Source organism: Eptatretus burgeri, chromosome 8, assembly GCF_056783735.1.
Source record: "Eptatretus burgeri isolate ZD-2024b chromosome 8, Ebu_testis_v1, whole genome shotgun sequence".
NCBI lineage: Eukaryota > Metazoa > Chordata > Myxini > Myxiniformes > Myxinidae > Eptatretus > Eptatretus burgeri.
Genome location: NC_140968.1, coordinates 85,383,407 through 85,396,314, shown reverse-complemented (window position 1 = coordinate 85,396,314; position 12,908 = coordinate 85,383,407). Strand labels below are relative to the sequence as shown.

The following is a 12,908-nucleotide window of genomic DNA, read 5'->3' as shown; positions in this document are numbered from 1 at the left end:
AGAGTTGAGGATGATCTTCGTGTTGTAGTCCCCAGCTTCAAACCAAGAATACAGCTGCTTTGTTCAAATAAACAGGCCCAGCCATCCCACTAAAATGAGTAAGTGAATACTATCTGACAATACAAGCCTGTGCCTTCACAGATGTAACTGTTAAAAAAAAGAATTATTGTGTGTTATTGTGTTCAATTACTTTGAGTCAGTATTATCTGAATTATTGTGTTCAATTATTGTGAGTCAGTATTATCTGAATTATTGCGTTCAATGTAAAAAAAAATGAAACTGAAAACCCATTGAGAATCGTTGTTATAAAGGGGAAAATGCAAAATGAGATGAATGATAATGGGCTACAAGCCTACAACAAGCACAACTGTTATAAGAACTGTGAATGAACTGAGAATAATAAGCCTGTAGGGACACTGAAAGGTATTTGCACTGTGCTTAAAGCTGTTTTCCAGGCCCAGCTATATGAGAATGAAAGATAATAGCCTATTGCCATCAGCTTGTAAAGCAGTCCTGTTGCGTCCTTAACAATGAGTTGTGCTGTCAGATCTTGAATAATCTTTAAAACTGTACTTGAAGCCAAATTGATTTAGTTTTTGTTTTGTTTTTTGTATATTTTTGGTCAGTAATGCAAGGTTTATGTACATCTGGTAGCTGTCATGTGTGATAGTAACCTCTGTCTGCAGCAGAGGGTCGCTCAATCTTCCAGTCCGTGTCCCGTGCATAAATAGGCTACATACCGCTCTTTGCAATTACAGAAGCCTTTTTTATGAATGTGGCTGGCTGTTTTCACTGTGTTGTACATCAGAGTGTAAATAATTAATTTGTGATGCCAGTTTAGTTTAGCTTAGTTCTGTTTAGTTTTAACAGCTGGCAGTACCTAGGCATTGACCAATGTGCTCCAGACACTGGATTTTTTATGCGATCCGTGACGTCACTGCAGTGTGTTTCAAGTGTGAATCGGGAGGGGGGTCACGAACCCCAACTTAAATTTTTTGGGGGATCGCGGCTCCAAAAGGTTGAGAACCACTGCACTTGAGGGTGGTGCTCCCTCAAATCTAACTGCAATACAGGTATCCCTCGCTTAACCAAGTAGCTTCATAACCCTCATTATGCGAACCTTCGTTATGCGGGAGCTCGGTTTCCATTATTTTGCATCTGAAAATTACACTTCGTTTCCTAACCATAATGTTTTGATCTTAAAGCAAAGCCATATGCTTGGCATAATGATGGTTTTAGTTGCAAGTGACATCATAACACTTTTACCTAATAATAGAGACAATAACATCATAACGTTAATTTAGTTGAAAACTAACAAAAACAATCTTGAGTCCAAGTTTCCATATTGAAGGAAGCGACGGGAGGTAGTGGAGGAGATGGTTATTTTTAACCATAAAAGTTAATTATTCGCAAGCCTTCTGAAAAGTTAATCGGTGGAAAACTTATCATAATTATCACAACCACGGAATTGGCATTACACAATCACCATGACACTGACGGTTCCTTTGTTGTAGCGAACGGAGACCTTTGTTAAGTGATGAATAAACCCAAAATGAAAACATTTGTTGGAGTGAACCTACAGTCTGCAAACCTTCGTTGAGCGATTTACAATTCTGGCCATGAGAGGGGGCACCAGAACATGGGATATATATTTATTTATTTTTTTGGAGGGAGGGTCATCAAAGTGCAGATACCTTTGTGAGAAGCAGAGGCAAGGTGATCATGAAGTGCAGAGAGATGGATTGAGCATAATCCTCCAGCACCTTCTTCTGACGAGGCTGGAAAACCTGCGAGGCAGCAGAAAGATGCACATAATGATAATTATCCGCAGCAAAGGGTGGAGAAGCTCCTTGTGAGACAATGGCCATCCGTATGTCGTGCCCAACTGTGTCTGCAGACATCCTCCTGCAGACATTTGGGTTACTGTGTTTTAGGGTTTTTTTTAGGAGGTTTGTGGCAAGATTTGCACAATGGCCAACATAAAACCCTTCATTCCATAAAACATGAAAATAAAAAGAAAATTGAAAACCCACTCTGTGGGAGTACCTCCTATGCAGCTGCCCTTTGCAGGGCAGCTCACCAGATGACAGGATTGGGGGAAAACCTTTGGGACCTCCCACTCTGATAGGAGGAAAACCACAAGGTAACCTTCCCAGGTCAGATTGCGGTGGTGTGTGGCGGTGTGGTGCTGAGGTGTAGTCCGGTAGATGGAGGATTCCTTGGGTTATCCTGAGGCAGTCGCTTCGGGTGGGTGCCTGGGATATCCGATCCCCAAGAAAGGATGATCACCCGTCTCTGTTATCTGAGCTCGTGTTTGAACATCGGTATTGCAGCATTCTCTGAGGTTCAGAGACCGGATTGCGGCGAGATCATGGAGGTGAGTTAATACACCTACTCTTGGTCTGGTCGCTCGGATGGTTACCATGCCCAAGGAGTTGCTGTAGCTGTGTCCAAGAAGCTGACCCCAATGATAATTGAGGGAACACCGGTGAACGAGCGTATTATGAGACGAAGGATTCGTCACTCCTTGGGTGTCGTTTCCCTGGTCTCTGTATATACTCTGACTGAGGCGAGTGATCTCACCGTGAAGGACGCATTTGATGCCACACTCGAGTCTGTGGTTGATCAGTGCCCCAGGCGAGATACACTTCTAGTCTTGGGGGATTTCAATGCATCGACTGGAACTGACAGGGATGGTTATGAGATGTGTTGGCCCCCATGGGTCTGGAACTGTGAACCTGAATCGCACCAAGTTCCTTGACTTTGTAAGAAGTCATGGACTTAGGGTAGCTAGTACATGGTTTCAGCACCCACATGCTCATCGCTGGACTTGGTATTCCAATGCTGGCGGTGTGGCAAAGGAGATTGACCATGAGCTCAATGATGGTCGCTGGAGGATGATCCAGAACTGCAGGGTCTACCGGAGTGCTCAGTTCGCCAACACCGACCACAGGCTTGTGGTAGCAATGCTGAAGTTTCAGCTTAAATCCAGGAGAATGGTACCATTTCAGCCGAGGCTGGATGTTGGCAAGCTCAAGGATGAGAAGGTAGCTGAGGAGTTTGCGAGCAGGCTGAGTGGGGATTTGGGTGCTTTGAGGAATTTGTTTTGAGGTCTCGGTGCTTTGAGGGATCCTGAAGAGTTGTGGAGTGCCTTCAAGACCCCCACCCTTGATGTTGCTGGTGGATGTCTTGGAACTCACCATAGGGCGAAGAAGAATTTTGTCTCTCAAGGAACCATTGTCCAGAGTTGCAGGGCCAGGCTTAATGGCAGAGCTGAGCTGTTTGGGGAGTTTAGGCATAAAACTGTATGGGCGCTGAGGGTGGGCAAGGAGGGCTTTGTGAGAGGAATCTGTGAGAGAGTAGTGCATCACCTGTGGTCATGTGATTCTCATCCTGCTTACAGGGGAATTCACGCATTGCGTTCCGCCAAGCCCGTCGCTTGGTGTACTGCAGTTAGAGTGGAAGGTGGTGGGCTCTTGACAGAGGAGTCCGAAGTGAAGGCCTGCTGGGCTAGTTACATTTAGCGGCTGCACCAGGGTGATCCACAAGCTATTGAGTTGGAAGTCAGGGGTGTTACTTTCCCTATTGCTGACCCTCCAATCAACTGTGATCCACCTTCATTTGTGGAAACACAGGCTGTGGTGAACCGGTTGAAATGGATAAAGCTGAACTTGTGTGTGGCATCCATGCTGAACTTCTCAAGGCTAGGGGAAATGCTGTACTCATGTTGTTGCACGCAGTTCTGTGCTCTGCCTGCAACACAGGCATAATACCAACAGAATGGAGAGGGGCCTTGTTGTCCCTCTCTGGGAAGGGTGATCGCCAAGACTGCAACAATGACCGAGGGTTGACGTTGCTCTCAATGCTGGGCAAGGTCATTGCTCGGATAATTCTTGATAGGGTTCGCCACCATCTGCTTGAGCACCAGCACCCAGAGCAGTCAGTCTTTACACCAAAGAGGTCAACGATTGACCGTATCCTTGGCCTTCGGGTGCTCACCGAATGCAGATGAGAGTCTCGGCAGGGGCTGCTTGCAGCCGATGTTGATCTCTGTAAAGCGTTTGATTCAGTGAATTGGGATGCCCTCTGGAGGATTCTTGGTCTTCGTGGTGTGCCACCAAAACTGATCAACCTGATGTATGAACTGTACTCTGGTGATACCATCTCTGACTAATTTCCAATTGTAACTGGAGTTCGTCATGGGTTTGTACTGGCCCCCACACTTTTCATCGCTTGTATCGACTGGATTCTGGGACGATTTTGGGATGTTTGAGAGATCAAGCTCTGGTGCATCATTTGGGAATGTCAAGATCTCTGACCTTGATTTTGCAGACGATGCAGTCATCTTTGCAGAGATCCTGGATATCCTTTTAGGGGCCCTTGAGGAGCTGTATGAGAAGTCGGAGCCACTGGGATTATGGATTTCTTGGTTCAAAACTAATATCCAGGCTTACAATGACATCTTGTATGCCGCTATCTTGTCTGTACCCATTTTTGTTGAGGATGTTGAGGTAACGGAGAGATTCACCTACCTTGGCAGTAATATTCATATATCTGCTGGCTGTGAGCCAGAGGTCAAATGACATTTGGGTCGGGCCTGGGGAGTCATGGATTCACTGGATCATGAGGTGTGGCGCTGTGGGTACCTGTGCAGGATGATGAAAGTCCAAGTCTTCAGGTCCTTGGTGCTTCCAGTCTTGCTCTACGGATGTGAGACTTGGAAACTGATCAGGGATCTCAGACGGAGACTTAATTCCTTTGGAACCAGGTCTCTTCGGAGAATCCTTGGGTATCGCTGGTCGGACTTTGTCCAACGAGCGGTTGCTGAGACTCAAATGAGATTTGTTATCTGCATAATTAGTGAGAGTCAGCTACGGCTGTATGAACATGTGGCTCATTTTCCTGCCACTGATCCTGCTCACCAGATTCTCTCAGCGAGGGAGCCTCGTGTGTGGAGGAGGCCAATGGGCAGACCACGTGCCTCATGGTTGCAGCAGGATAATCAGCATCTCAAGGAGATGGGGATGGGCCAGGCATCTGCCTGGGGGATGGCCAGACGGAGTCTCCTGGAGTACCGGCAGAAGGTGGATGCAGCGACCCGCTGCTTTGGCGCATGCTCCCATACCTGACCTGATAATTTTGATTGCTTTGTTATGCACAGACTCAATGGTAAGCCACACATAAAGGGAATTTTGACCTTTTTTTGTCCTCCACGGCCAGGTGGTGGTTGCCCCTCAGCTGCCTGACGTATGCAGCTCACCATTATCAGAAGCAAAGCACCCTCTTCGGCCTCGAGCAGAGCTGGAAGACACAGAAAAAAAAGAAAGAAGTCAATACAGGACTGGGACTGAACTACAACAATCCTGTGTGCCATGCTTCACTCTGACCTGTCATATAGTTTGGGTCATACTTGGTCAGCCAGGTATATTTAGTTGTTTGTTTTCTTTGGCTTTCTGATGCAAATGGAAATAAGCCTTACAACACATGCACCTTTCCAAAAGGAAATACAGCATAGATCGCTACCAATCAAAAGCATGGACCAACCAGGTTCCTGGGGCTTTGGCAACAACAGGCCAGTGAAGGATGCCCAGTGACTCAGATGATGTTTGGCAGAATCCCAAAGGCTGTCAATGAGGTAGGCTGCATGATCATGGAGCTAAAGCCAACACACAGAACAATACAAGAACAATTTAAGAGAAGCATGCCGTGAGGCCAAAAAATAAAACTCTTGGACACAAGGCAAAAGTGTTTGTGACTGGTGGACAAAGTATCAACGTGTGCATCGTCAATAGTAAGGACATTGTGGTGTACATTGAAGATCCAATGGCATCTTTCATGAAGAGCAGGTGAGTTACTGCCGACAACCTGAAGTTCAAAATTCCTCCTAGTCCAAAACAATACACATTTAGCTCTTATATCCGGTCAAACTTCCATGGCAATCACCAGTGTGAATCCAAAAGCTTTGGCAAGAAAAATAAATACCAACACATATCAATAACTTTTAAAGAAGCTGTTGCAATGTATGGAAATCATTTTGGTTCTCCAACAAATGTTTACACCATGGTAAATATCCTGTTATGGCATGAAAAGCAGAATCAACTCTAGAGGTCATAGAACACCTTACCCATGCAGTCTTGAGGAGAAAACAAAAAACATTTTTTTAAGGACATGGGCGGGGTCAATGAGCGGAAAATTTGATTGGTGGAGACAATGTAAAATGGCATAGAATTTTGTGAAAGCTCTGCGAAACGGAAGATTTTTGAAAGTGCCAAAAAGATGATTTATGTTCTTCAGTGTTCATTAATATAATAAAATTGAAAGAAGCTTAAAAGGTTGTATTTATTAAAAATAAAAATAAGAAAAACCAATGTCACCCCCAGGGTGACCAGTATCTTGCCAAAATGTGAACATGAGCGATTTATTTATTCGATTAAAGTTACTCAAAAAATAAGGGTTTCGTCGAACTTGATGCTTGACCTTTTTGTGACCTTTATATTTTCGTACGGTTAATGGTATCTCTCCAGGACCGTTGTACATAAAATATCAAGAGATTTTGATGAGAACTGAGGAAATAAAATTTTCGTGAAAAATCCGTTTTTTCGTCAGGACGTCATCAAATGACGTCATAGCGTCAAACTTTTGACAGATCTGGAAAGCACTTATCAAGCGCTTTCATATGAGGTATTACTCGATATGGTATCTAAGATTTCAAAATTTGACCTTAGGGTCAAAAACTTTCGACCTCCAGTGCTAACCATGAAGGTCAAGGCCGCTCGCCACCAAAAATTAATCAGCTGAGTGCCAGACCATGAACTATATTCCCATGAAGTTTGAAGACGATCCAATCAAAATTACTCAAAAAATAAGGGTTTCGTCGACTCTCCTGATTTGCGACTAAGTGACCTTGACCTTTGACTTTGACCTTGAAAATTTTATGCGCTGAAAGGGACCTCTATAGGCCTCTGATATGCGAAGTTAGAAAAATTTCCAATGATAACTGTGCTCTGCAGAGTGATCGATACGTGATTACAGACAAACAAACAAAAAAAACAAAAAATAAATAAATAAAAAACATACAAGCTGACTAACATATCTTGCAAAAACTTCGTTTTGGCAAGATAATAAAAATTCTGGAAGTTTACTACCGTTGCTGCAATCTTTTACACCACCTCATTTGACATGTTACATGAGTTCTTCTTGCCGTTGTTTGTGAACATCCTGAAGAACAATAAGTTTCCTGTTTGGAATGATTTTCATTTGATTGCCAGGCAGGCATGCAGGCAGAATAAAGAAAGTTATCTCACTCATCTCTGCGAATCGGCGATCCGGCCTAATTCAGAACCAAAGTACTGCTAAACTGCAGGTTGGTTTTCCGATTTGTGTTCAAAATAAAACATTCGATTGAAATAAAGTAGTTCCTTACTCAGAAACTGACATTTGTAGACAGAGTGAACCAATTGCTTTACCCCGCTTTTCACACATGGGGTAATTAAAAACAAATGAACAAAAAAAAAAAAAAATCAGTAAAATTAAAAATGAATCAACATTCTTGAAGATCTCAATCCTGACAACAAATGTGCGGCTATCTCTGTATCAAGGTTTAGGTTGGGATAATTAGTGTTGTCATCAGGGCATGCAGCTCTTGATATCAGGTTCAAATGTCATGCACAACTATTCATTTTCCCATTGATGAACTTTCAATCCATGAAAAAGAAAAGGAAAAAAGCACACCAATGTCTCCTCAGGGCCTTGTACCACATGTGATAAATGTGCAAGCTGCTACAACCACAGAGGGAAACAGGTAAACAAATAAAACCCTCTACCTCCATTAACCCTTCCTATGTTTCAGTGTTTTGCCCATTCTCTTCCGTTCGTGGTAGTTTATCCCCTTGCTGATTGTGCCCAAATATTACCCCGCCACCCCAGTCAATTTAGCCTTGCTCTTCCATGAGCCTCGCTCTTGTGGAGGAAACTAGAATTTGATGTGACTGCATTAATAGATATGCCTCTGCCCACGTTAGATGGCAACCCGCTGTTACGTTTGATCTCAATTAAATGTCACATGTGGAGCAAAAAATAAAAATAAAATAAATATAACAAAAAGAGGAAGAGAAAGAGGAAGGACAGATAGGTAGAAGAGAGAACTTCAGATGCTTCTAACTCAAGCTATGGTCTGCAAAATGATTTTCAAATGGCACATGACCTTTTACCTTTGACCTGTTCAATCTAAAAATTTAATCAGTTCATCTTTTAATTACAGTCCACAGGTGTGTCAGGTGTGGCTGAAATATCATAAGTGATTCATAGGTAATTGCAGGAACACAAATTTAAAATTAAAGGGCACTTAACCTCAGGCCTTTGACCTTTTAAACTCAATATCAAATCAGTTCATCTTTGCATCACAATACACCTTTGCAACAAGTTTGTTAAACCTCTGCCCCTTCGGTGGTAAAGGCATGCAAAAACATAAAATAAAAGATTGAAATGATGCAGGAATCTTCAACCTTCTTGATAGTTTCAATAATGGAATATTAAAAAGATCAAGTAAGAGTGCACTACCTGGTTGGCAAGGTGGAAGGCAAGAAGTGCACGTAGAAAGCCCTCCTGAGGTCTGCTTGGAGGACTACTTTCCATTTCCGATTCCTGCTTTAACAGACTGCGATGGAAGGCAGAGAATCAATCAACAGACGTCTGGCATGCAAGATGTCAAGAAGTAGACTTTTCTCCAGCTGGGCCCTTATCCATCAATGTATTCAAACACAGAAAACAGATACAAGAGTGCCAATTATGAATTTGATAACCCATAATACTCTCTACAGAGCATTGGTGCTGCCAAAGCAGTTTCTTGGCAACGGTTGTACACTGGGTGGTTTGCCATTGCCTTCCCAGCAATGTTTGTCCGTGCTCTATCCTTTTAAGTTCTGAGCATCAAGCAAGAAAGCAACACATACCATGTGTTTGGTACAACTCAGCCGGGTTTTGAACCACCGACCTCCCAGACTCAGAGCAGACACTAACTATAATACCAGAGTCTGGTAAACATTAAATAAAGATTAGTCAAAAGAAGAAAGGTGTTTAACAGTTGAGGCTCATTGGTTGAGGAGTGGGGGTTTGGAGACCTCGTCCACAGCCATTTGAATAATAAAAAGCGATTTCAGGTCCAATTCCAAAGTATTTAACCCTTACAATAGAAGGTACTGGCCAAGAATCATGATGGGAACAAACTAGTAGAGGTGAACCTTGTGCTTACTCAAAATTACAATAACAATATGTTTTAATGTATTGTTAAAGAAGAATGTGTCTTGTGACTGATATGCTCTTTAAATTACAAGTGTTAAACTAATACTAATACAATGTGCAGTATTGAGGAATCAATACTGCACATTCACACACTAATTGCCAAATTTTAATGATAATTACAATTGACCCGAAATCCAGACTCGAAGGTTCCAAGTTCAATGGAAAAGCATATCAAAATGCAAAGCCCGTCCACAAACACTTTGTACTCAAACAATTTCACGAAAACAAAAGCTTTAAAAAAAGAAAACAAGAGAAAGAACAAAAGGGTTAATTTGATTAAACGTCTTCATTAACGTTTGTTGAAATTTTGAAGACAAAAGCTCAAATGACAAAAAAATTTTTTATGGCTGGACAGACAGACAGTCAGGTGATTTCAAAACCCTGTCTGCACATGTGGATGGGCTAAGGCCTAAGTCACATTTGCCACGGCGGCCGTGGGGTCTCCAAAATCTACGGCCACTAGCAATTACACGGTGGCCGCAGTATTTCCACGGTCACACAATGTAGCAGTCACATATGTTTTTATTTTTCGGGGAGCCGCACGACGTATTTAGGCCTAAGTCACATTTGCCACGGCAGCCGTGGGGTCTCCAAAATCTACGGCCACTAGCAATTATACGGCGGCCGCAGTAGTTCCATGGTCACACAATGTAGCAGTTACATATGTTTTTATTTTTCGGGGAGCCGCACGGCGTATTTATAAATTGTGGAGACTGAAAACGTGGGGGTGCCATACGGTCTTTGATTTGATGTCGCACGGTGACCTTAGGGCGTTCCTGCGGCGGCCATAGAATTTTCAAGGCAGATGCAAGGTGCCCGCAAGGCGACCGCAGGGGGGCCCTAAGGCGAACGTGTGGCCAGACGGACGGCAAGGAATGGGTAATTTTTTTTTCACCAGTTTTATTTTTTTTTCGGCTTGTCGAATTGCTACGGCGAACGTAGAAATGAAAAAAAGTTATAACTCTGCGTTGTAATTCCAAGGCAACCTTACGACCTGTAAAATATAGCCAAACGGCATAGGGCCACCCTGAGGCCACAGCAGAAAGTCTGCAGCCACCGCACGTTTCTGTCAATCCAGAGGGCGTACGGCCGCCGTATCCTTGTCGTAGAGCAAATGTGACTTAGGCCTTAGGTCTTAAAAATTGTGGAGACCGAAAACATGGGGTTGCCGTACGGTCTTTGATTTGATGTCGCACGGTGACCTTAATGGGGCCCTGCGGCGGCCATAGAATTTTCAAGGCAGACGCAAGGTAGCCTCAAGGTGCCCGCAAGGCGACCGCAGGGGGCCCTAAGGCGAACGTGCGGCCAGACGGACGGTAACGAATGGGTTAATTTTTTAATTTTTTTTTTAACCAGGTTTTTTTTTTTTTTTTTTTTTGGCTTGTCGCATTGCTACAGTGAACGTAGAAATGAAAAAAGTTATAACTGCGTTATAATTCCACAGCGACCTTACGACCTGTAAAATATAGCCAAACGGCATAGGGCCACCCTGAGGCCACCTCAGAAACTCTGCAACCCCAACACGTTTTTTGTCAATTCAGAGGGCGTATGGCCGCCGTATCCTCGCCGTAGAGCAAATGTGACTTAGGCCGAAGCAAGCAATGATGCTGTGACCACAACAATGAAAGCCATCATCACAAATTCATCACAGCACCACATAACATCAATTCGAGTTAAAGAGGAAAAGTTGTTGCTGACAATTGATGAAACATAAGTGTGCTGGAGTTTTTTTTTCGTTTTTCTTTTCCAAATACTTTTGATTACTTTTAATCACATGGTAACAATTCAAAGGAAATGAGAGTTGATAGCAGTCTGTATTCCCAGGGCTGGTTTACAACCGATTGAAGCACAGTTACGGAAGCACGACTATCCTCTTTTAATTCAATGAGCGCCCTTCTTGCACACCCCACAAATCTAAAACGGAGGATAAAAAGGAGAGGGGGGGGGAAGCTGGAAGTTGATTACCATGTGGTAAAAAGCAAGTTCATACCTTTTGTAGAGAAAACTTCCAGCAGCAACAGCTAATTGGCGACGAGCACAAAACACGTAGGGGTACACAGCTTCACAATCCTTCCTCGACAGCAACCCATCAGATGTTCTGAAACATGTAAGTCACACTTGGACTGTCCGGAGGAAGCTCATTTTATACATCTTCGTTACATTGGAGGGAGGGGTATGTATTAGGTCGACCGGTTTGGGGGTCTGCGTACTCGAGTAGCTTAGAACATTCTTCTGTAACAGGGTTTTGTTTAGCGTGAAGTTGTCTTGTTATTATGTCTGCCATGAGACGGGCAGTGTTGCCAGTAGCATTAGGTTGTCGTTTTCATTCCCTCTGTGAACTCGGAAAGGTAAAAAGAAAAAGGGTATATTTTTTGGATATTTGTATACTGTGTGGAAATCTTTGCCCCACACAGACATTGCTTTGTGCACACACGCACAGGCATCATATTCAAACAAGTGGTAATAACTGATACCGGACAGTTTGTGCTAGTGAACAAGAAAATGAAAATTTACAAACTTACTCTCGCATGGCATTGAGCACTTGTACAGTTTTTACAGCAACGTCTGGTTCTCGGTCGCTCACCATGGTTACCAGCCTCTCCTGGAATACAAATGCTAAATTTAATCCGCATTTTCAAAAAATAGACCAAGTTTAACAAACTATCTAACCAGCCAAATGATCAGCACCTTAAAGCGTTGGCTGAACAATTCCAGGCGAGGCTGTTGCTCTGGCTTGGAGTAGAGAACAAGCAGCGATGACACACACCTCTTCCTCACATCCGCTTGCTGAGAGTAAATGCACCAAATTCAATCAATGATGTCAGAGGAAGAAAACACGATGAAAATCAGATGTGTGAAAATTATGGAATTGTATTTTCACCCTGTCGCTAAGCGTCCAACCAAGGTACTTCAAGTAAGAATCTGTCAGGAAAGTATCTGGACAGGAAGTCATCCAGCAGCATAGCTCTTCCAAGCAAATGGCACGTATCTCTGGCAGGATGTCACTAAAGCAAAAATGCACAATCACCTTTGAAGTTGACACGTTAAACTTTTGCGGAAAAAAAAATACCATGAGCAAATAACTAAATAAATAAAATTGGGTAGAGATCAATTTCCACTTCATTTCCAGATTCCATAAGAATGCCTTGGTTAAAAAATTTAAAAAAATAAAAGGGCTATACATTCAAACAAGGAAATAAATAAAAATTGGACCACACATCCTGAAGCTCACCTGGATCAGGAGCAACAGTCACTCAAACCACCCACAGACCCCCTTAGACCCCGTTTAAAAAAAAGAAGTTATTTATTAATGCCGTGAATAAACTTTAGCACGTCACAGGTGATGAAGGTCATGGTCAAGTTTCATCAAAATTGCGAGTGTAGTTTCAGAGAACAGAGCAAGCACCTATTTTAGGGGGTCACCCTCCCATAGACCCCTTTGATGAGCGCAGATTTTGAGGCAGTCGATACACCTTCTTTTGGCATCAGATTTTGAAGCTTGTGGCCAAGTTTCATCAAAATCGTATTTGGTTCAAGTGATAATGACTGACTGACTGACCTACGGACACTGCTCGATCGCGCAAGCTCACCGGACTAAAGTCCAGGTG

At 43.2% G+C, this 12,908-nt stretch overlaps 1 protein-coding gene across 3 annotated transcripts in view; it reads right to left on the bottom strand.

The window, feature by feature from the left end:
• LOC147022200 (cohesin subunit SA-1-like) overlaps positions 1–12,908 on the bottom strand; it is a 136,043-nt gene that overhangs the window by 82,339 nt on the left and 40,796 nt on the right. For all 3 annotated transcript variants that reach the window (XM_085892872.1, XM_085892871.1, XM_085892873.1), the window contains exons 10-17: positions 12,182–12,305; positions 11,989–12,087; positions 11,823–11,902; positions 11,291–11,398; positions 8,560–8,656; positions 5,545–5,656; positions 5,198–5,301; positions 1,695–1,787 (exon numbers count right to left, since the gene is read on the bottom strand). In XM_085892872.1, the coding sequence (XP_085748998.1) occupies positions 1,695–1,787; positions 5,198–5,301; positions 5,545–5,656; positions 8,560–8,656; positions 11,291–11,398; positions 11,823–11,902; positions 11,989–12,087; positions 12,182–12,305 (817 nt within the window). The remainder of the gene's footprint in view (positions 1–1,694; positions 1,788–5,197; positions 5,302–5,544; positions 5,657–8,559; positions 8,657–11,290; positions 11,399–11,822; positions 11,903–11,988; positions 12,088–12,181; positions 12,306–12,908) is intronic.